Genomic DNA, 23,028 nt, shown 5'->3' on the forward strand with positions numbered 1-23,028 from the left:
TTGAAAAAATACATCATCTTGGACATTTTTGCTTGGCTAAGATGATCATGATGTATTTAGTCAATGTTTAAACTTTGTTTCATGCTAAGAATGTGCTTTTTAGCTAAGAATGCTTGTGTAGTTATGAAAGTACTTGGTTGCAAATATGTAAAAATGGGATTTGATGGCTTGCAACCATCAATACCGCAGCATGCTGTGGGCATTATTTTTATTTTTATTTTTATTTTTATTTTTATTTTTATTTTTATTTTTATTTTTATTTTTATTTTTATTTTTATTTTTATTTTTATTTTTATTTTTATTTTTATTTTTATTTTTATTTTTATTTTTATTTTTATTTTTATTTTTATTTTTATTTTTATTTTTATTTTTAATTGATGATGATGATGATGATGATGGTTGTTGTTGTTATTATATTATCATATATTATATATATATTATATTATTATTATGCTTTATTCTTTTCACTCCATTTTGTAATCTTTTGACAATTATTCACATGAATTCACACCAAACCTTCCCTTTCTTATCTATTATATATACCCTGTGTGTGTGTTTGCGTGTTATTGGCAGGCTTAACAACATCTTACACTTAATCATGTGTAGGGTTCTTGTGAGTCATCTGTGCATCAGCTCACCATTTCTAAGTCCACATCCTGAGCCATTAGGATCGAGCATCCATCCCACAGGAGTTTATTAATACCCTAACTAAGACTGCACTAATGCTTCGCTATTGTAACACAAGAGTATATGAGTATTTTGGTAATAATATTTTCAAGTAACACATTAAGAGTCGGCTGCACGGTGTTTGAGTGGTTAGCATGTTGGTCACATAGTCAGGAGATCAGGAAGATCCGGGTTCGATTCTCCGCATGGGCATATCTCTGTGGAGTTTTTTTCCGGTGAATGTTTTCCCATAATGCATTCCATCCAAGCAAAATATTCATTGGAGAACAAGGGCATAGAAAATACAGTAGATGGATAGATGGATGGCGCTGCAAAGTTGTCTCTGTCCACTAGAGGGAGCCAGAGGAGCCCACAGGGAGGCTGACATCATTGCAGCACCCCAGCAGGCAACAATTTAGTTTGTTGAATAGGATGTAAGGCATTAAGTATTTTCTTCTATACTGTATTAAACCACTTTTTTTGTCAATCGCCGCTGTGATAAATTTTTCAATACTTGATAATCTTAGTAAATAATGACATCCATTTTTCCAAATCCGGAAATTTGCATGGTATGGACATCTTTTACTGTAAATCTTTATTCCAACCTTCATATAGCTCCTTTAATTAATCCTCATTATTGTTAATAATGATTAACATATAATACAGATGACTTATACATAGTTTTGCTAGTCTTGTGATATTATATAGATTGATTAATCTAGGGATTTATGGTTGATTTATGGCTGATTCTACTAATAATAATGATAATAATAATGATAATTCTTCTTCTTCTTCTTCTTCTTCTTGACAATAATAATTATTATCATTATCATAATAATAATGTGCAAATGTTTATATTTATTAAATATTATATATATTAACATAATAATAATAACAACAATAATAATTATATATATATCATATTTAATAAATATAAACATTAGCATATTCAATGTTGGTGCTAAGTCTGCTAATGATCGGTATGTTACTTTTAACTGTGAATTTATGGCATACAAATTATCATTTTTCTTGATTTCTGCCGCAGAAGAAGAATAAACCTTTGTGCTGCAAATGAGGAACTATTTTTTTATTGATAAAGGGCAGGAAAGGTCACTCATTGTGCTGAAAGTGACTCCAGTTCAATAAAAGTTTACCCGGCAACAGCACGCTGACAACGTACACACACACAAACGCTGAGCATGTGCTGGCGGCCACGACTGCCTGAGATGCACAGGCACGCACATGTGTGATGTGAGGCGGGCTGTTGTGGAGATCAATGAGTGAGCATGCTAGTCCCTCTCACAGAGACAATTAAAAGGGACTGGATAATGAGGCTATTTATAGACATGTCTATTTAGAAACAGGGCATTCTCCGACATGGGGTGCAACAGCATGTCTCACATTCTATCAGCATTTTTTTTTTCATGCATTTTGCACCGATGTCATGTTGCGGTGCTACATTCTAGCAATATTTGCCTTATTTTTTTGGTGCATTTTGCACAGATGCTATGGGAAAGTGCATGTCATGCTGCGGCGACGTTATCAGGTGCAATCCAGGGACCCTCCTGGGAGAACCGGTGACGCACAGCAGCATGACATAACGTTGTCTGAGAGAGAAACACAGCGGGGGAGAATGCTAGTGTATGTTGTGTGCAAATCATGAAAAGATTATCTGTTTGAATGGAACTATATGTTTATTATTATGGTTTGCAGCAATCTAGCATTGAAGTACACTGCCTCCGAGGTAAAAAAAAAAAAAAAAAAAAACATAACAAAGGATCGCAGAATATTTATGTAAAGTTGCTGAGGAGGTGTTGGAGGTCAGAGCGCTTCTTTTTAAGCAGTGTTATATAAGTAAGGAATGCTCCGTGACTCAAAGTGGTAATTAGAGCAGGAATGGTGGAGAAGAAGAAAAACGATCGATGACATAGCTGAGCGAAGTCAAGATCCAAGTGTAACAGTCATAATAGTCATGAAGTAGTTTGGTTACTGTTCTGGACTCCTGTTTCCATATCCAATTGAGCAGAATAATGATGCCTCGAGGGATTGAAGAGTTATAAAATCTTCTTTAGACAGCAAACTAGTTGAAACTGAATCAACAGCGCCTTTGCTGTCTGTAGCTAAATACTGCACTCTTACATATTCCCTCAAATTGACTACTTATTAATTAATTATTATTAATTATTATGTTTATCCCTATCCAAACTAGCAGCATGTGTTTTTTTCTGGGTTTTTTTTAATACAGTACAAATTGTAAATTAATCATAATAATACTTAGTTTTTACTTACATAACTGCAGTGAATTCATTTAACAATACCATCAAAATGAATTATTATTTCATTGTACATATGTGTCTACAAAGGCACCAAAATATAATAATACCAATATAATTATGTTGCTCTATCTATGAAACATATTGAATATAAATATTTGATTACTTGTATTGTATGAATTTATAATAAAGTAAAAAAAAATCTATATCATGAAAAATAATTTAATAAGATAATAAATAAACAATAAATAAATAAATAAATGAGATGTAAAATAAAATAATAAATTTAAATAATTATTAAATCAGGCCTTGAGCATTTATAGAAATAAATATTATGTTCATAATATTCTAATGGCATATGATAATTATACCTAAAATGTTAAATAAAAACATTTTCCCTGATAATGTGCATATATATTATTATATATTTGTATTGAAAATTGCAAGGTCTAAAAGCATTTTGAACATAAAATTAGTTTTCTTTCTCCATCAAGTGTTCTTCACTATCCTCACTATCCTCTTTTTGACCGTGCCTGTGTCCTTGCGTCTTTCAGGCCTGGCAGGTGTCCAAGGTGACCTGGACAAGAGGAAAGAAATATTTGGGAAAAACCTGATACCTCCAAAGAAGCCAAAAACCTTCCTGCAGCTGGTATGGGAGGCCCTGCAGGACGTCACCCTCATCATCCTGGAGGTGGCTGCCCTCGTTTCCCTGGGTCTCTCCTTCTACCACCCGCCTGGAGAGAGCAGCGGAGAGTGTGAGTACGCCATCATGTTAATGTGTTGTCTTATCCGGTTGTATTGTTGTTGTTTGTATAGCACATTTTGTTCTCTTGTGCATGTGTGGGTTTTCTCCGGGTACTCCGGTTTCCTCCCACATTCCAAAAACATGCTAGGTTAATTGGTGACTCCAAATTGTCCATAGGTATGAATGTGAGTGTGAATGGTTGTTTGTCTATATGTGCCCTGTGATTGGCTGGCGACCAGTCCAGGGTGTACCCCGCCTCTTGCCAGAAGACAGCTGGGATAGGCTCCAGCATGCCTGCGACCCTCATGAGGATAAGAGGTAGAAAATGAATGAATGAATGAGCATTTCCAATAGTCAACTGCCAAAAGTGATGTACAGCAGCCAATAAAACTCAAACTACACAAAATTTACCCAATAATAACTAGTACAATATGAGTACAAAAGCAATGACACTAATAAAACAGTAAAAAAAAAATCAAAACAATGCCCAGGTTAACGTGCGTTCAAAGCCATTTGGTAAAAAAGTAACATTTTCATAAAGATTTCAATACTTCGATAGACCTGCGACAAATCGCCCTGAAATTTAAAATGAGATCTCTGAGTGTTTAAAAGCAACTTTGAGCTGGACCTCTTTGTTCTAGCGGGAACATAAACATACAATAAGTCAGATAAATATGAAGGAGCCAGACCAACATGCAACATCCAACCACATCCTGTAAGTAACAGGTAACCAATATAAGGAGCATAACTGGAGCATAATAATTGGGAATGCATTGTAGTGAAGGAGAACGTCCGGACAAAACCGAGATGTCACGTGTTCTATTGTCATGACCACTTTAAGGAGATCTGTTCACTAGCAACCAAATCAAACATGGAATTACAACAAAGCACATCAAGTCACACCTCAAATTAAGAGTCCAGATGATGGCTGTCCAGATCTGTAATCTTTTTCTCATTATGTACCTATATGCTGATATCATATCCCAAAAATGTATTTTTTTAAATCAGAAATTAGCATAAATTCACTCTATGTTTGCATGAAGATTAGTTGATCTTCATCTTTGACAATGAATCATACCTTGTATTATGTATACCGTATGTAACTCATTCATTCATTTTCTACTGCTTTTCCTCACGAGGGTTGAGGGGGTGCTGGAGCCTATCCCAGCTGTCTTCGGGCGAGAGGCGAGGCACACCCTGGACTGGTCGCCAGCCAATCACAGGGCACATATAGACAAACAACCATTCACACTCACATTCCTACCTATGGACAATTTGGAGACGCCAATTAACCTAGCATGTTTTTGGAATGTGGGAGGAAACCGGAGTACCCGGAGAAAACCCGCGCATGCACGGGGAGAACATGCAAACTCCACACAGAGATGGCCGAGGGTGGAATTGAACCCTGGTCTCCTAGGTGTGAGGCCTGTGCGCTAACCACTAGACCGCCGTGCAGCCCTGTATTTACGTAACTATTTGGCAAAATACCCATCCTACAGGTGGTTTATTCATTTATCAATTTATCTTTATCTTTACCTTTTTGACATCACATCCTAATTGCATTGGAGATGAAGAGGTATCTTGAGTCTCGTGACTCACCCAGAACACTCCTATGTCTGTATCCGTACCCGTTGAGATGCCAAAAGGCAGGTTAATGAAGTGTTGAGTAGGACAAATAACCTTGAGCGCTTACTGTCCATACAACCTCACGAGCCGTGAAACAGGAAATGAAGAGCATAAGGAGGCGCTGAGTCAGCAACATAAGTCAAGTTCGCCTGCCGAATGCGGGATTATGAGACTAATGGAAGTGCCAGAAGGGAGCAGTCATCAATTTAAAAAACTTTTGGAAAAGGTGACCAAATTGACTGCATTGTCTCTACTGTGTTGTTTTATAAATGACTTTTTGGACATACCAAAACCACAAATCACCACTCCTATTAATTTTTGTTTACAACACACAAGAGGGGCTAGTGGATAGCGCGCAGACCTCACAGCTAGGAGACCAGGGTTCAATTCCACCCTCGGCCACCATCTCTGTGCATGTTCTCCCCCTGCATGCGTGGGTTTTCTCCGGGTACTCCGGTTTCCTCCCACATTCCAAAAACATGCTAGGTTAATTGGTGACTCCAAATTATCCATAGGTATGAATGTGAGTGTGAATGGTTGTTTGTCTACGTATATGTGCCCTGTGATTGGCTGGCGACCAGTCCAGGGTGTACTCCGCCTCTCGCCCAAAGACAGCTGGGATAGGCTCCAGCACCCCCGTGACCCTCGTGAGGAAAAAGCGGTAGAAAATGAATGATTGAATGAACACACAAGAGACGGACACCACGTTAAACATAGCATGCTACCGAGCTAGTTAGCCTCCACTGTGTGTAGCAGAGTAGCGAAGAATGACAAGTAACTTAACTAATTAATATTTTATTACTACTAATTACTACTAACAGTATTTTTTGGTTTAAAAAAATATTTTTAATATTAGATATCTGCACGGTGTACGAGTGGTTACCATGTTGGCCACACAGTCAGGTTATCGGGAAGATCTGGGTTCAAATCTCCTCTTGGCATATCTTTATGGAGTTTGCATGTTCTCCCCGTGCGTGGTACTCCGGTTTCCTCCCACATTCCAAAAACATGCTAGGTTAATTAAATTGTCCATAGGTATGAATGTGAGTGTGAATGGTTGTTTGTCTATATGTACCCTGTGATTGGCTGCAAGACTGCAAGAGTAGAATAATGGAGGAAAAAAAAAACATACATCACTAGGGAATGAAATCAATGTGTTAGCAGTATTTTTCTAGCTCTAAGAAATGTAATGTAAATGAGTCAAAGTGGATTATCAGACGTCTTGGGTTGGATTTCAGCACCTCTGACAGCAACAACGGCTATTATTCAATTGCAAAGCAACACACGCTGCTTTTATTGATCCACTGATAGGTTGATGGAAGTCAAATTTCAAACGGTAAATAAATAGCAAATAAAATGTTCACAGCAGGAAGTCTATTGCATGAGCCGCCAGTGTTTTCCAGTCCAAATCAAATGAGTCTTTTTTTTTTTTTAACTCAACTAGCCAGGAGTGAGTTGCACAGTGATGGCTCCCAGAGTATTACATGAAGACGAGTGGGAATAGGCCTTGTTTCTTTCCCAAATATGCCACGCTCCGTCAGCGCGCTTCTTCCACACTGCAGGGCAGCCGTCTGAAGTGAAGCAAACAAATGAGCAGAAAAGAAATCTCCCAAGGTCATTTCAGCCAGAGTCCATTTCATTTCAGAAGTTGTCTTTTTTTTTTTTTTTGCTGGCAGACACACAAGATGCAGATGGAGAACTTTTTTTTCACGCTACTATGCCATGGATGAGTGTATGTAATCTATGTCTCAGATGTCTCGCGGGGGTGCTGGAGCCTATCCCAGCTGTCTTTGAGCGAGAGGCGGGGTACACACTGGACTGGTCGCCAGCCAATCACAGGGCACATATAGACAAACAACCATTCACACTCATATTCATACCTATGGACAATTTGGAGTTGCCAATTAATTCTTTAAATTTGAAGTCGTTTTGCTTCAATACCGCAGCATTTTCCCTTAAAGCTGCACTACAAAGGTCAGTTTTACAGATCCTGTGTGCTAAGTGTGTTGGGTCAAGCCCTCCACTACAGCATATGGTGATGTCAGTCTGAGTAAAGGGAGTCACACCCGCTCAAATGTATAAATAATGTATAAAGGTGCCATCTATTTGAGGTGTGGTGTTTATTTTCAAGTGACAGTTAATTGAGAGTGGTGGTAAACGCAATTTAATCCCACATCTCAACCCCTTTTTTCTTTCAATGCAGCTTGCGGCTCGGCGAAGGGTGCCGTGGAAGGCGAGGGCGAGGCGGAGGCGGGCTGGATCGAAGGTGCCGCCATCCTCCTCTCTGTGGTGTGCGTGGTGCTGGTGACCGCCTTCAATGACTGGTCCAAAGAGAAGCAGTTCCGTGGGCTGCAGAGCCGCATCGAACAGGAGCAGAAGTTCCAGGTGGTGCGTGGCAGCCAAGTCATCCAGTTGCCCGTGGCGGACATACTGGTGGGGGACATCGCACAAATCAAATATGGTGGGTGTTCACCTGATGTGGTCGTTCACGTAAATAATGGCAGATATTTTGCTGCATTGAAACAACAAAGTGTTCCACTTCCTGTTCTACGGTTATCATCATACAGTACTCTTCTGTAAGGACATATGAAATGATGAACTTTGGTGTGCTTGACAGGTGATCTGCTTCCTGCTGACGGAGTCCTGATTCAGGGCAATGACCTCAAGATTGACGAGTCGTCGCTGACTGGAGAGTCTGATCACGTGAAGAAGTCTGCGGACAAGGACCCCATGTTGCTGTCTGGTATGATGACCCTTCAACAGTGGCATCCACATCCATCTGTCACCTATGAAGTCAACACGAACATGTTGAAATAAATACGCAATAAAATTAAGAAATAAACCAATATCATTATGAAATTAGTTTAGGAGTGGATGTCAAAGGTCTCCTATTATGCCAAAGTCGCTTTTTAAAGACTTGACGATGTAATATACATCATATAATTAATATATATATGTGTCTCCAGAGTAAGGGTGTCCAAGGTTTTTTTTGTTTTTGTTTTTTTTTTTGACATGCGGAACATTCTAAGAATATAATTTAACAAGGGAAAATCAGCTGTATAATAAAACATAAAGTCAAAATATTAATATAAAAAGTTAAAAAGTATCAAAAGTAATTTCACGAAAATAATAACATAGCTGTTATGGGGAAAAAAATAAGTCATTTTATTTGCACAAGGTTGAAATATTCAAGAAAAGTCATAATATAATGAGAAATAAATGAAACAAAAATAAAGTTGTTATTTTTGCATAAGTTATCATGTTATGGGAATAAAGTAATAATGTTACAAAAGGAAAATTTCCACAAAGACAGTTGAAATAGTTGAAAAATTACCCAAAAAAAATTATTTACGTAAAAAAAAGTCACAATATAAAAAAAAAAATCTTACTATAATGAGGAAAAAAGTCACAATTGTATTAGAATAAACTAATAATATTATGAGGAGAAATAATGTCATGAAAACATGTTATTTATAAGTTTGCACCACCCTTTTTGTGACCACCAAACTTGATCACTTTTAAGAGAAAAGACCCTCCTTCCTCTTGAACATGATACCAGCTCAGACCAGCATCAGACACGGGACCTGTAGGTCCTTGATGCTACACTGTTGTATGTGATATATGGCATTGATTACTTAAGTGTAGACATACAGAGTACGTAAAGTGGACGAACAGCTCATTAGCATCTATGCTACAGACACACTAAATGGCATACTAAAAAAACAATTTTATTGCTCAAACACCAGCTAGAATAATTTTGAAATACACAAGTATGGCACCTCTAAGTCTATTTCGGGTAATTGTTGAAAAATGATCTAATATGGGACCTTAAAAAATGATGCAATACAATAAACATCATCCAGTCTTTTCCCCTTTACAAATGTGTGCAATTCATTACCTTGCCATGAAGTCATAGAAACCAACAGCATCGTTAATTCTCATCTCCAGGCTTGGCGTCCGCTATCTTTATGGCAGATTTGAAGCATTTGCAGCATCAGATAAGATAGCCCACATTCTTTCTAGCTGGAGGAGTGGCACAATATCTACGATAAGCAAAATGTGGATTAATCTCTCGTTAGCATTTTGGATAATTAGCAGTGTGGCGTTTTGCCGCCTTCATTAATTAGCCTCAAATTCACCCACATTCTCCCAAAGGTTAATCATGCTATGTGTGTGTGTGTGTGTGTGTGTGTGTGCAAAGCTTCAGTCCTGACATTGTTTGAGGGGCTTCACACCATTATTATGAAATATGTCACAACTATAGCTCATTAGATAAATATTTTAGGACAAAGAAATCAGTAATCCTCTTTAGTGAATGTAAGCAAGCTGTTCATTTTAGAGGAAGGATTAAATTCCATTTTTTTTGACCTGGAAAAGAGCTTATTATTAGTTATTTGAAACAATATTACTATTTTGGCACATAGTGGAACGTACCACAATATATTAACTGGACAGTTTATTATGTACAGATAAGCATTATGTGGTTTTAGTTTAACATTGTCATCATAATTGTGGTTGTGTTGTTCCTAAATAACTAAAAGCAAAATGACTCAATAATCAAAATGTTAGAAACACCTCTCAGTAAGACTCCAACCACAAAAATTAAATTAAATTAAATTAAATTAAATTAAATTAAATTAAATTAAATTAAATTAAATTAAATTAAATTAAATTAAATTAAATTAAATTAAATTAAATTAAATTAAATTAAATTAAATTAAATTAAATTAAATTAAATTAAATTAAATTAAATTAAATTAAATTAAATTAAATTAAATTAAATTAAATTAAATTAAATTAAATTAAATTAAATTAAATTAAATTAAATTAAATTAAATTATTTGCATATTTTGGATTGTACTTATTATTCTCTGGTTGGCTGTGAGACGTCACATGGTTCTCCTGCCTAATAGTGAGAACCATTCATTTGAGCTAAGGCCAAATATTTCTTTAAAACTACAGAAAGTAGTACAGTAAGTCGTGAAATACACTTGTGAATATATACCTCTAGGGACCCATGTGATGGAGGGGTCGGGGCGCATGGTGGTGACCGCAGTGGGCGTCAACTCTCAGACTGGAATCATCTTCACGTTGTTGGGGGCCGGCGTCGAGGAGGAGGAGAAGAAAGAAAAGAAAGGCAAGATCTTTTAGGTTATTTTTAGAAAAAAATAAACTAACATGAGTCATACAGTAAATGTTTCCTGGCATAAAAGGACATAATTGTGATTATTTACAAATGGACTATCAAACTAACGTGTATACTCAGTGATGGTTGGCTTGTGAGCTGCAGTTGAGCTGCAGGAGACTTCTGTACTTTACTCTCTCATTGTTCCACATTTGCCTTGAAGGAGGCGCACTGGAAGACGGACACCAGAACACAGGTATAGTATTCTCTTTGTCTGACCCTACAGGTGGTGGCACTCTCTCCCCTATTAATGATAGAACCCCCCCACCCAACCCCATAAATCACCTTCTTCTCAGGTTGTGCATCTTTTTAAGTGTGAGAACATGATTACAGCCGTCTATTTGTGTTTTTTTGTATATATCCTTGCTGTCCCAATGAGCCTCAGTAGTTTGCAGAAATGTAAAAAAAAGATAAGAAGTAAACATTGCCATGCACGAGTGAGGAGGGCAAAAAAAAATAATTGCCAGCATTTTCCATTCTGGAAGTGATCAAAAATGCCATTTCAGGCCAACTGGTAAAATGTAGACTGCTCCGAAAATTATCTTGTGTTCAATCCATTCCAGTCCTACAGGTAGCAACTCTCAAATATGTTTTAGCTAGACGTGGATGATGTTACAGATTTTGGTGTCACATGAATGCAGGGCGACCCGGGTTCAATTCCACGCTCGGCCATCTTTGTGTGGAGTTTGCATGATCTCCCCGTGCATGCGTAGGTTTCCTCCCACATTCCAAAAACATGCTAGGTTAATTGGCCACTCCAAATTGTCCATAGGTATGAATGTGAGTGTGAATGGTTGTTTGTCTATATGTGCCCTGTGATTGGCTGGCGACCAGTCCAGGGTGTACCCCGCCTCTTGCCCAAAGACAGCTGGGATTGGCTCCAGCATCCCCCGCGACCCTCGTGAGGATAAGCGGTAGAAAATGAATGAATGAATGAATTAATACAGGGTCAGTATTACGATATGATCTTTTTTTTTTCATTTTTAGATAATAATTGCAACCAGAATAAAACCAAATCCAAATAGTTCTTTGAACAAATATATTTGTAAACAATATCTACAGGGAATTATGATTCAGCATTCAGCAGTAACTGAGCAATACACTTTTACTGCAAATGTTGGTCTGAAATAGGAGAAGAATGTCAACGACCAGCTAGCAGGAGTTGGGAACGGTCAAAAGTCCTATTATTTATTTTTGCCATCCGTGGGTGGTTTTGGAACGTAACGCCTTCAGTTCGCCTCCTGTCTTCTAAGTTCACTGAGCGTTTTGACATGAACACACTTTGTAAGATTTCCTTCTCCAAAATATGCCAATACTACACTGCAATCATTTTTTTTTGAAAGAAGAAAAGCCAATGTGACCACATCTAATGACTACATAAAGCTAAACACTTAAATCATTGGGCCGGAAAAACGGCCAGGAGGCATCTATCTGATTTTTTTTACTCCATTAAAATGAATTCAACTTTCGCTTTGCAAAGTTGAAGTGGCAGCTGCCCAACTAAAAAAAATATTCAAATCCCTGCAGGGGAGCAACTTTTCGGAGTCAGCGCTGCTTATGTTTGCACAGCATGAACGTATTGCTTCATTTCCATTCAAAATCTAATCACACCAATATGTGTTCCATGTCTGTCCGATGTTGTTTGCTGTGTTCACTTCTATTAAATATATTGACAAAATACCTCACATTAGTGTCAGGCAGAAGTTTACAGATGCTTTTTTAGATGCATCTAAACTTATGACTGGTACTGTGTCTTTAATGTAATATGCTGACAATCTTAAATGTCCTATAACTATGTTATTTCTGTTCTGTTGTTTGTGTGTGTTGATGTGTGTGTGTTTCTGTCCATGTATGTGGGGCTGCCATTGTTACTGGCTAGACTGCTCGCACCCCCCCATCCACCCCATCGCCACTATAGCCACGGATGGGGCAGCAGGCTTTAACGCCCCTGGCGGTGCCAACCTCATTAATGGTAGGTTGATCTCTTTCTGTCTGATCATCTTTTGCCATGCATTTCTTACTCCCCTACTTTGGGTTTCCATACACTTTCCTACTGTCTGGACTTGTTTGTTTGTGTGTTTGACTCCCCCCCATACTGTGTTATTGATGGTCCAGTATCTCAACTGGTCAGAAGCTATAATACAGGGGTGTCCAAAGTGTGGTAAAAAATAATTCATTATATATTAATTGTCATCTAGAACATAAAGCTACAATTCTTCTGGATTTCTAGATTCTTCTGGCCCTCGCTAAACTGGATTTACACGACTCAAAAAAAAGAAAAACTAATAATTGCCAGATTCTGTAATTAGCGTCAGGTGAAAATCTACCTCTGCATGCACGTTCAAATGTCTTCTACGCTACTCAGCTGTTGTGTGTACTGTTGTTTACAAAGAAGTCGTCATCAGTATTTATGTATGATGACAGAGCAGTTTGCTCTTTACTTCTGTTACAACATTGGTTCTGTCGGCCATGTGATTTGACCGTGTGACCAAATAGAGCTACATTTTCCTACTTTTACAAAAAAGGTTAACATTTTATTTGAAATAATAAAGTTAAAAAAATTTGAACATTTGAATTTTTGAAAAAAAAAATCAAATAAATATTTCAAATAGAATAATTTTTTTATTTTTTTTATTTCTTATGCACTCAAAAAGATTAATAAAGTGAAAATCATTAGTTTTCAAATTTCGACTAACAGCCTTGTCTTTTTTTGTGGTTTAGCTAAACAGTATAAACAGTTTAAGTATATTCAAGTGTAACACAATTTAATTGCAACAATTAACCCCTGTGCTGTAAATTCAGACTATGTTGCAGAATAGATTAGATGTTTTGCAGTAGCACGAGTAGTGTTAATTTCCCACGGATGTGTTTTTTAATTCATTATATACTATACTATACTATACTATACTATATTGACAGAATATATTCCAGACAAAAGATATCCCATTCTATAGATTACACACATTTAGAAGAGGCACAATTCCAATGCTAGGATATTCGACTCCATGTGTTTCTTTGTATTAGTTGGAATTTAGCTAATTTTCAACGCTTTGTATTGAGTTGTGGACTCTGATAGAGGAGCTACACACAATAACCTGCACAGAAATCCGCAGCCTATGTTCAGAGCCATGCAAAACATCTTTCAGGGCTCACTTCCCAATGCGCAAACCTCATTATCTGATGCTTTCCGCGAATGAGCAGCCACAACTTTCATTGACTAGCTATTTAGCTTCCTTGATAGTAGAAATGAACAATGAAACAGCATGATGACTGATGACTAATGTCGACATCGGTCACATTTATTCAGCTGAATATCAAAATCATCCAAAAGAGCCGTCATTTTCATTTCCTCAGGGATCACTTACAGAACAAATCCTCCTTCTCTCTGCCTTTTCAAATAATAAAAGATGAACTCCTTTCACCGTCGCACCGGGGCGTCTCCTTGGAGACCGGAGTCGCGGCAGGCCGGTTATTTGTGTAATGGCGACCTTGCCGCATCCCGGGATGGAACGGTTGTCATTTGTCATGGTCAGGTCCACTCTTTATTCCAAACCCATGACGACGATTGCGGCACTGCCATTGTGTCTCCATCATGTCTTATTTCTTCCACGATGTATGCTTATCTTTGTCATTATCGGCCATGGAGAACATTGCGGTGTGTGATGGAAGATTTATTGCCTGGCAAATATAATGTTTAGCTCGTCTTTCCTTGAACAAGACTCTAAATTAAATTCTCTGTCCCAAAACTTAAGTTTAGATTTTTTTTTCCTCCTTATATAACTTCATCGTGTGGGAGGCTTTTTTGTTTTTTTTCCGACTTTCAAGCTTATCCTCTCTCTCTTTCTCTCTCTCGCTCTCTCTCTCTCTCTCTCACACACACACACACACACACACACACACTGTATGCGTATGTGTGTGTTCATGATCTTGCATGCACACACACACTTTATGCGCACTGTCTCCTGTGTGTAGTGTCAATGTTTAGCGCTAAATGTTGCAATGATGTGCAAAATACAGTGGAAGCTTGGTTAGCGTCATTAGCATCATGTTAACCAAATACATTTTTCTCATACGAAATAATGTGAGTCCAATTTCTCCATTTCAAAAAGCCAAACATGTTAACTTGAAATACATTATTATAGTTTTACATGCAGAAAACAATTCAAAATGCATATAAAGGTAAAAGTCGCTTTGAACTGAAGGTAACCTAAAGTACCTTAAATGTTGATTTATCCCTTTCATTTGTAATTTATATGCAGTTAAATAGTAAAATGATAATTGTGACAACGACAAAAACATGTTTTGTGTTGAATCAACTGTTAAATACATCATAGATGGGCGATGTGATGTCACTGCCAGTTTCGGTTGCCATTTTGTTTAGCTAGCTAATAGGATGCTAACCAGGAAGTGCATTTTTTGATTAAAAAATACATTAATAACACAATTGGACTCATGTAGTGTATTAACAACAACACAAGATTGTACGCTAACCTGAGAATGCATGCATACAGACACAAAATTATGGTATACATTTTCAAAATTAAGCAAAAAAAAACTAGCTAACCAGAGTGGACGCTAACCGAGGTTCCACTGTATACCATAAAAATGCACATACTACAGTACACACCCATCACAACCACTTTAGTGTATCTTCTCAGGACAGTAGTATAGAGCTTGATATTCTTTAGAGTAGTCAGTGTACATCTTATGCATTCACTATCTGCTGAAATGAGTCAACATGTTTAAGTCAAATTGTCTAAATATGGCAACCCAAATTCCGTATGGCAAATTGTTCATTTGTTAGCAGTGAGTAAACACCATTGTTATCTATCACGACCTTAATCCTCTTGGGCATGGAATACTTGAATCTAGTTCTTGTTGTTCTAATGTGGAGGAGACATGCTTTGCTACTCCATCACCTTCAACTTCATCTTCCTCAGGCATCTTGTTCACGTTTGGGTTCTCTCAGAATGTCACAGGACATTTTGGAATTCGTGTTTCACCACAAATTCACCACCATTAGGCTTGTGTTGCCAGGTATTCAGACAATAATGGTGGGTTGACTCGTTGTCAATGAACTGTAAATTGACACTGCTGGAGAAGCCACTGACTACTTTAAAGTATATTCTTTTGTATTGTCTCATGAGGAGTTTTTTTTTAATTAATGCAATCACAAAACACTCACCTATCACTTTCTATGTTGCAAAAATGTATTAAAAGTCATTTTCCTGTCTCCCTGTTTTTTATGTGCTTTTTTCCATGGGAGTGGTACCTCACTGTTTCCGTCCTTCTTTGTTGACTTGTCTGCCTTGGTTATTGTTGTTGTTACTGTCTTGTATGTCTCCATCATAGGTAAAATGCAAGATGGCAATATGGAGAGCAACCAGATTAAAGGTAACCGCACCATATCTCTCATTTCTTCCTCCTCCTCCCCTTCCTCTTCTTCCTCTTATGGTGTGCAGTGTACGCTGTGGGTCAAATGCAGGTTGAAAGCCGACATTAAATTCTCCAGGAGGATTGTGCACGTCTTGAAGTTTTCCCAGACAATTAAATAGTTGCTTGGTGTTGCCCCCCCCCCCTTACTTGACCCCTCTTGTCTTATTAGCTTCTACCACATCCTCTTCTCCCCTACTGCTCATGCTGCCACTGCTGTGTCGTCCTCCTCTTCTCGTTGTTCTTGTTGTGTTGTCGTGCGAGCAGCAGCCTCTGTGACGTGTTCATGTCCGAAACCATCCCAAAATTCACCAATCGACCCAGTGTCATCACTGCAAACTACAACCCCTTTGACACAGAACCTATATCTTACCTTGGGTCAACATGAATTACGTACTTCTATGTAAATGTGGGCTATATGGTAAAAGGAAACAGAATACACAGTTTTGGCAATTTTTTTTATGACATGCTACATTTGGAGGAGAGAGGGACCCAAGCGGAAGAGTGAGAAGAGATACAGAAGGTGTAGAATTTTAACTACCTGGGGTCAACAGTTCAGAACAATGGAGATTGTGAAAAGGAGGTGAAGAAGCGTGTGCAGGCAAGATGGAACGGGTGGAGAAAAGTGTCAGACGTAATGTGTGATAGAAGAGTTTCAGCTAAAAAAAACAGAAAAAGACAGGAAGCAGAACTGGAGGTAGCAGAGATGAGGATGCTGAGGTTCTCATTGGGAGTGACCAGGATGGATAGGATCAGGAATGAGTACATGAGAGGGACATTACATGTTAGAGGCCTTGGCGATAAAGTCAGAGAGGCCAGACTGAGATGGTTGGGACATGTCCAGAGAAGAGATAGTGAATATATTGGTAGAAGGATGCTGCGTTTAGAGCTGCCAGGTCGTAGGTTTATGGATGTAGTGAAGGAGGACATGAGGGTAGTTGGTGTGAGAGAGACAGATGCGAAAGACAGGGTTGGATGGAGGAGATTAATTTGCTGTGGTGACCCCTGAAGGGAAAAGTCCAAAGAGAAAGAAGAAGCAACATTTGGAGGAATAGACTCAATCAGATCAAGATGGATTTTGTTCTTGAGCTTTAATCGTGATGCATTAAACACAGGACATTAGGTTGTGAGTAGAATATTATTATTATTTCAATTATATAAAATAACCATACTATATATATGTCAATAATGAAATTGTTTAAAATTAAAAATGTATTTATTTATTTATTATTTAGTACTGTTTAAGAATATATAAAATATGTGAAAAAAAATAGTTAATAAATGCAAACTAATTAAAACTAAAATATTAACACAATGCTAAACTGGACATTATGACATTTTTTATATAGTTTTTTTGTTTTTAAAATATTTTTTATTATTCCTATTTTATTCTGTAGTATTCAATGGTTAATAATTGTTAACGTTAATGTGATTATAGTATATATGGTATGATACTAGAAAAAATAGTAATAAATAATAGTTAATAAATCAAGACTGCACTACTTTAATTATTGTTTTTGTAATAATAAAACTTATTCTTACCATTCTATTTTGTATTTTCTATTCAGTAGTTAAGTCTGTGATTAACTGTATTAAATCATTTTTCTATTTTAAAAATATTGTCTTTACTTAGTTAGACTAAAGATATTATTACATACTGTATTATTGCATCATTTTGAAATATACATTAAATCATGTAAAATAACTTTTTAATAGAAAACAAATATAATTAATATGTACAAAAAGTAGTTGTCTGTACATCTGGTAATCTTTTCTTCTCATTTGTGTTTATTGATAATATTTCTGAATCTATCCTTGTTCCTTGTGACATTGTTGTACTAATTAATATTTGTATTTGATGTTGTTCCCAATTATGACAAAACGCCATATTTACATAATTTCTTTCCATCTTTTCTTTCAAGTGAGCACCTAACTCCCTGTTTTTCCCCCTTCTTGGTGTTCTGCCTTTCGGAAAGTCACCTTTTCCTAACAGCGCCGCGTGCTGTGGCTCTCTGTGCTCTATGCAGTGAAGAAGCAGGACGGCGCCGCCGCCATGGAGATGCAGCCTCTGAAGAGCGCGGAGGGAGGAGAGGAGGAGAAAGAGAGAAAGAAGGTGTCCATCCCGAAGAAGGAGAAGTCTGTGCTGCAGGGGAAGCTCACCAAGCTGGCTGTTCAGATCGGCAAAGCAGGTAGAGCAAAGGGAAACCATGCAGACACCCAGGAACCTTCAATGTCAATTTTTTTTTTGTTTGTGTGGAAACTGCATTTTAGATAGAAAAATCAGTACTGGTAACACTAAACACATATATCCAAATATCTGATGATACTTTGTGTATGAGGACCTACCTCTTTCCAATACAGTTGATGATGTGGAGAAGTCACATGTGCATCATTTCTAGAAGGACATGACTACATTGGTACAGCCGTGACATGGAACATACATGTAAAGGTCTCATCATAGCAAAGGCCTTCATTGAGGCGCTATTTTAGTACAAGCCTTATTTTTTCCTTTTCTGAGAATTCCTTCAAGAAGCTCTTGTTGTCATAGTGACATAGCCCTTACATCAGCCCGTGATGGCGTGAGTGACGGAATGAGGACGTGGTGTCGGAACAATGTGATGCTGTTGGATGGATTAGCATAGATCCGGCACGCTTGGATCCTAAGGTGCTCTTGGCGCACAGATTCTTTTGGACTTTGTTCATGGCGGGAGTTTGTGTCATTCCCCCTGTGTGTGTTTTTTTTTGTGTGGCGTACTATCATTTCTCTGATGGTGCTGCTACTTTGAAGTTGTGCGAGGTGACTTGAGGTTCAGCGAAGTGCAGAAAAAATCGGGACATGTGGTGACTCATGCAGATATGCTAAGCTTCTCTGACAAGACTGAAATGTACTCACCAGACACTTCATTAGGTACACCTATGTCGTCTATTCAGCGTCTGCAGCTGTAAATCTGATAAAACTAGCCCATCTCTACCAACTTTACTCATTTGAGTAACAGGACTGAAAGTAACAAAAAATTAGCAAAAAAAAAAAAAAATTCTTTGTATTTATCATCTTTATATATGTTTTAACGCTGTAAAAGCCCTCACTATACACTTTTCTAGCATGAACAGATATTAACATGTCCTCCCATTTCTCTCTTCTTTAGACACTTTCAAAGTTCACATTTCCTTAGAATTTTAAGGAACAACCTACTTGGTTGGAATGTAGAAATTACTGACTCATTGACAATGGCTTTTCGCTATTTGGCTGTGGTGTTTTTGTGTCCTTGTTGACGCATGCTGTTGTGTAATCATCCCTTTAAGTCGTACACCGAGAGCCAAGTATTTGTTTGTTCCAGCTATGTCGTTTCCATTGCTTCGGTGTAGCTTCGGTCCAGGGGTCCGGCTGACTTCTTATGCCATTTGGGTGCAGAATGTTTCGTCTGCATTGTGGGTTTTGTCAGAGGGAGCGTTCATAGTTGCATGGTTGGCTATTGTTTACTGTATTGGCTGTCACAATCCTAGTGAGGATAAGGGCATGCAAAATAAATGAATGAACAAATGGCCGCTAATCGAGCAAATTGTCTTTTCAGGGACATGCATGACACTTAGCAACTAACTATCAATGTAAGTCATTGAACATTTGCATAATGATTATAAAACTTTAAGGATATCTGTATTACGTGTATTCTAGCATGTCTTCCAAAGCATTTTGGCCACAACACATAGTGGGTGCCACAATACAACCACAAATGTACCTTATAGTGAAAGGGGAACATTTCCAAGCACTGCAAAACTGCTTCTCTCTCAGTTTCCCCACACAAAAAACCTTCATCTCCCCCCCCAAAGAACTGCTTTATGAAAGAAATATCAATATTTCCAGCTGAGGGAATTGCTCACATTTGCCATCTCTATTTAAGCCAAACACAAAGACTGATTAAAGAACTTGCTGACCTGATGCACTGACTCCTAAGCCACGTTTGAATGATTGTACTCTATATTTACTCTTTAGTGTACTTGCTCTTAGTCACCAGCAGTGTCGGGCAAGTTACTATCTATACTTAGTACTTACATTCCTCAAAAACATTTGAAATAGTCATTGCTTAGATTAAAAGCTGTTATTTTTGACACTGTTGTCCCAACAATGTTGACAAGATGCAGTGGATTTTCACTTTAATTGAGTCGGCAATATTTGCCAGGCGTGTGGTTCATACAGCAAATAACCGCAGAGTTCTGTAATTATTTAAAAACATTGGCATTAACGTGTGTGGCTCTACACAACCTCTTAATGTATTTTTTATGAACTCCAGAAGGTAGCAGTAGTCGTTGGAAGTACAAAGTAAATCCTCACCTTGTACCTAAATGTCAGTTATGCTCCTGTACTGTTGTTTTCAATGAACTCATGGGTGGTATTAATGTTCCTTAAAGATAAGATAAGATAAGATATGCCTTTATTCATCCCTCAGTGGGGAAATTTGTATTGCACAGCAGCAAGAGTACAGAATCAGTTAAGCAGTACAAAATACACAATATAGAAAAATGAACAATATAAACAACCCAAGTATTAACAAAATCAACAGTTTTTCCCAGAGTTATATACAATACAGTATGTAGATAATATGAAACGAGATGAGATATATGACCAGTCTATACACTGGGATCTTGCTAGTGAGTTAATATGAGGCATTATGGAAATACTTCACATAGAACTTAGTATATTGCATTTAGAGCCCTTAATATTGCACATGGAGGTTGATCAGATATTGCACAGTGAATGGGGTCTGGAGTAACTATACTGACTATAAAAGCAAGTATTACACAGATGTACATAGTGGTGTAAAAGCCACTACAACTACTACTACACCTACTGCCACTAAAGCCATTACAACATTGGTTTTGTTGCTGTTGTGTTGCAGCAAAATACTCGTTATATACTTTAAATTACCATCTGGGCAAAGAGTTTTACTTTCCACTTTTTCATGCCCTCCAAATTATCGTTAAAGTAAAAAAAAAAAAAGTACCTCACAGAAACTTTGCCTGCGATCCACTTTTGGGTTGCGACCCGCAAGTTGAGAATGACTACTTTAGTCCGTATAGCTGACATGAAGTTGATTGAGTCTCTTTGTAAGACTAACACCATGTTGTTCTTCCAGGGTTGCTCATGTCGGCCATCACGGTCATCATCCTGGTCTTGTACTTCGTCATTGATGCCTTCATCGTCCAGAAGCGTCCTTGGCTACCCGAGTGCACTCCCATCTACATCCAGTACTTTGTCAAGTTCTTCATCATCGGTGTCACCGTGCTGGTGGTGGCCGTGCCTGAGGGTTTACCACTGGCTGTCACCATCTCCCTGGCCTACTCCGTCAAGGTGATGATACTGCAATATTACACCATTAGTATTTATTGAGATGACTCCTACTTACTTCTTCTTTAAACAGAAAATGATGAAAGACAACAACTTGGTTCGCCACCTGGATGCATGCGAAACGATGGGCAATGCCACCGCCATCTGCTCAGACAAGACGGGCACGCTCACCACCAACCGCATGACAGCCGTGCAGTGTTATGTTGCAGACGTGCACTACAAGGAGATCCCCGAGCCGGGGGTCCTACCGCCTAAATCACTGGACCTGCTCGTCAACTCCATCTCCATCAACAGCGCCTACACCTCGAAGATACTGGTGACTACATGTTTTCCTTGAATGCAGTATTTCTATATTCCACCATGAGATTTGGTGCTATTATTCATATACTGTATTTATTGCACGGCGACCAAGTGGTTAACGCTCAGGCCTCACAGCTAGGAGACCCAAGTTCGATTCTACCTTCTGACATTTCTCTGTGAAGTTTGCATGTTCTCCTCGTACATGCGTGGTTTTTCTCTGGGTACTCCAGTTTCCTCCCACATTCCAAAAACATGCTAGGTTAATTGGCGACTCCAAATTGTCCATAGAATGTGAGTGTGAATGGTTGTTTGTCTATATGTGCCCTGTGATTGGATGGCGACCAGTCCAGGGTGTACACCGCCTCTCGCCCTAAGACAGCTGGGATAGGCTCCAGCACCTCCATGCCCCTCGTGAGGATAAGCGGTAGAAAATGAATGAATGAATGAATGTATTTACTAGTGACATAGCACGGTAGACAAGTGGTTAGCATGTAGGCCACAAAGGCATGAGATCAGGTTTCATTCTCTGCTTGGCATCTCTGCGTGAAGTTTGAAGAAAATGATGATTTAAAAATGCTTAAAGTTGGTGCAAATTTGTGCTCCATTCTATTCGATGTATTACTGATTTTGCATCATATCATCTTCATGTTATCCAAATGCTGAATTTGCTTTGATTTGCTTTGCACTTTGATTCGGCACGGTTCACCAACACTGTTTTGGAGGTGAGCACGGGCCGGACATTATTGCTGATGCGATGAACCATGATCCAGGATCCAAATAAGACTCCAAATAATCCACAACATCAGATACATTATGATGTCATAAGTGTAGAGCATTCCCTGTTTGGTAACAAATGGGATGTGTTGTAGCAGCGGTGTTGTCTATGAATTGTAGTATTTTTTTTGTGGAAATCCACTCAGAAGACATTAGTGGAGATTCGATACTAGACTAGAATATACAGCAAGTAGTACTACAGTACTATATGAGGTCATTTTCATAACATAATCTTGCCTTTTATTACTCCAGTTGGGACGTGACCCCTGTTAGTAGCATTTAAGAAGTCTTTTACCAAAGCCTCTTTAGTTAAGACTTGATTAAACGAATATCGTGAGTGAACTGCACTGATTCTTTTTTTTCCCCTCCCTCCTCCTTGCATGTGAAATGAAATCATCTGATGGAATAGGAAGACTCTCACGCTGAGACGCAGGCCAGCAGCCAGTGTCCTTGGCTTGCCGCTTTCAATTCAGGAGGCATTCACTTAATTTGTCACCCTGAGAGCGCATGTGTAATTTGCTCTAATCTAATATTCAGGAGTGTAGCAGACTGCAATCTGTCTAAGTGCAGGAGATGCTGCATTCGGATGTTGTCTGTGGAATACTCAACCTGTGTGTTTTGAGAACTAGAACATGTGGACGCGGAGATGGATGGGATGATGATGTTATCCCTTTAAAATGAG

The 23,028-nt window shown here is 38.2% G+C and overlaps 1 protein-coding gene across 7 annotated transcripts in view; it reads left to right on the forward strand.

Moving 5' to 3' along the window:
• The window catches only part of atp2b2 (ATPase plasma membrane Ca2+ transporting 2), a 99,308-nt gene that overhangs the window by 44,663 nt on the left and 31,617 nt on the right, over nucleotides 1-23,028 (forward strand). For 5 of the 7 annotated variants that reach the window (XM_058054534.1, XM_058054533.1, XM_058054535.1 and 2 more), the window contains 10 exons: nucleotides 3,494-3,694; nucleotides 7,514-7,771; nucleotides 7,928-8,053; nucleotides 10,322-10,447; nucleotides 10,659-10,691; nucleotides 12,375-12,467; nucleotides 15,848-15,889; nucleotides 17,956-18,117; nucleotides 21,061-21,275; nucleotides 21,346-21,588. In XM_058054534.1, coding sequence (XP_057910517.1) covers nucleotides 3,494-3,694; nucleotides 7,514-7,771; nucleotides 7,928-8,053; nucleotides 10,322-10,447; nucleotides 10,659-10,691; nucleotides 12,375-12,467; nucleotides 15,848-15,889; nucleotides 17,956-18,117; nucleotides 21,061-21,275; nucleotides 21,346-21,588 — 1,499 coding nt within the window. The remainder of the gene's footprint in view (nucleotides 1-3,493; nucleotides 3,695-7,513; nucleotides 7,772-7,927; nucleotides 8,054-10,321; nucleotides 10,448-10,658; nucleotides 10,692-12,374; nucleotides 12,468-15,847; nucleotides 15,890-17,955; nucleotides 18,118-21,060; nucleotides 21,276-21,345; nucleotides 21,589-23,028) is intronic. The other 2 variants (XM_058054536.1, XM_058054538.1) reach the window with 2 other exon arrangements.

Source organism: Doryrhamphus excisus, chromosome 18 (genome assembly GCF_030265055.1).
Source record: "Doryrhamphus excisus isolate RoL2022-K1 chromosome 18, RoL_Dexc_1.0, whole genome shotgun sequence".
In the NCBI taxonomy this organism is placed as follows: domain Eukaryota; kingdom Metazoa; phylum Chordata; class Actinopteri; order Syngnathiformes; family Syngnathidae; genus Doryrhamphus; species Doryrhamphus excisus.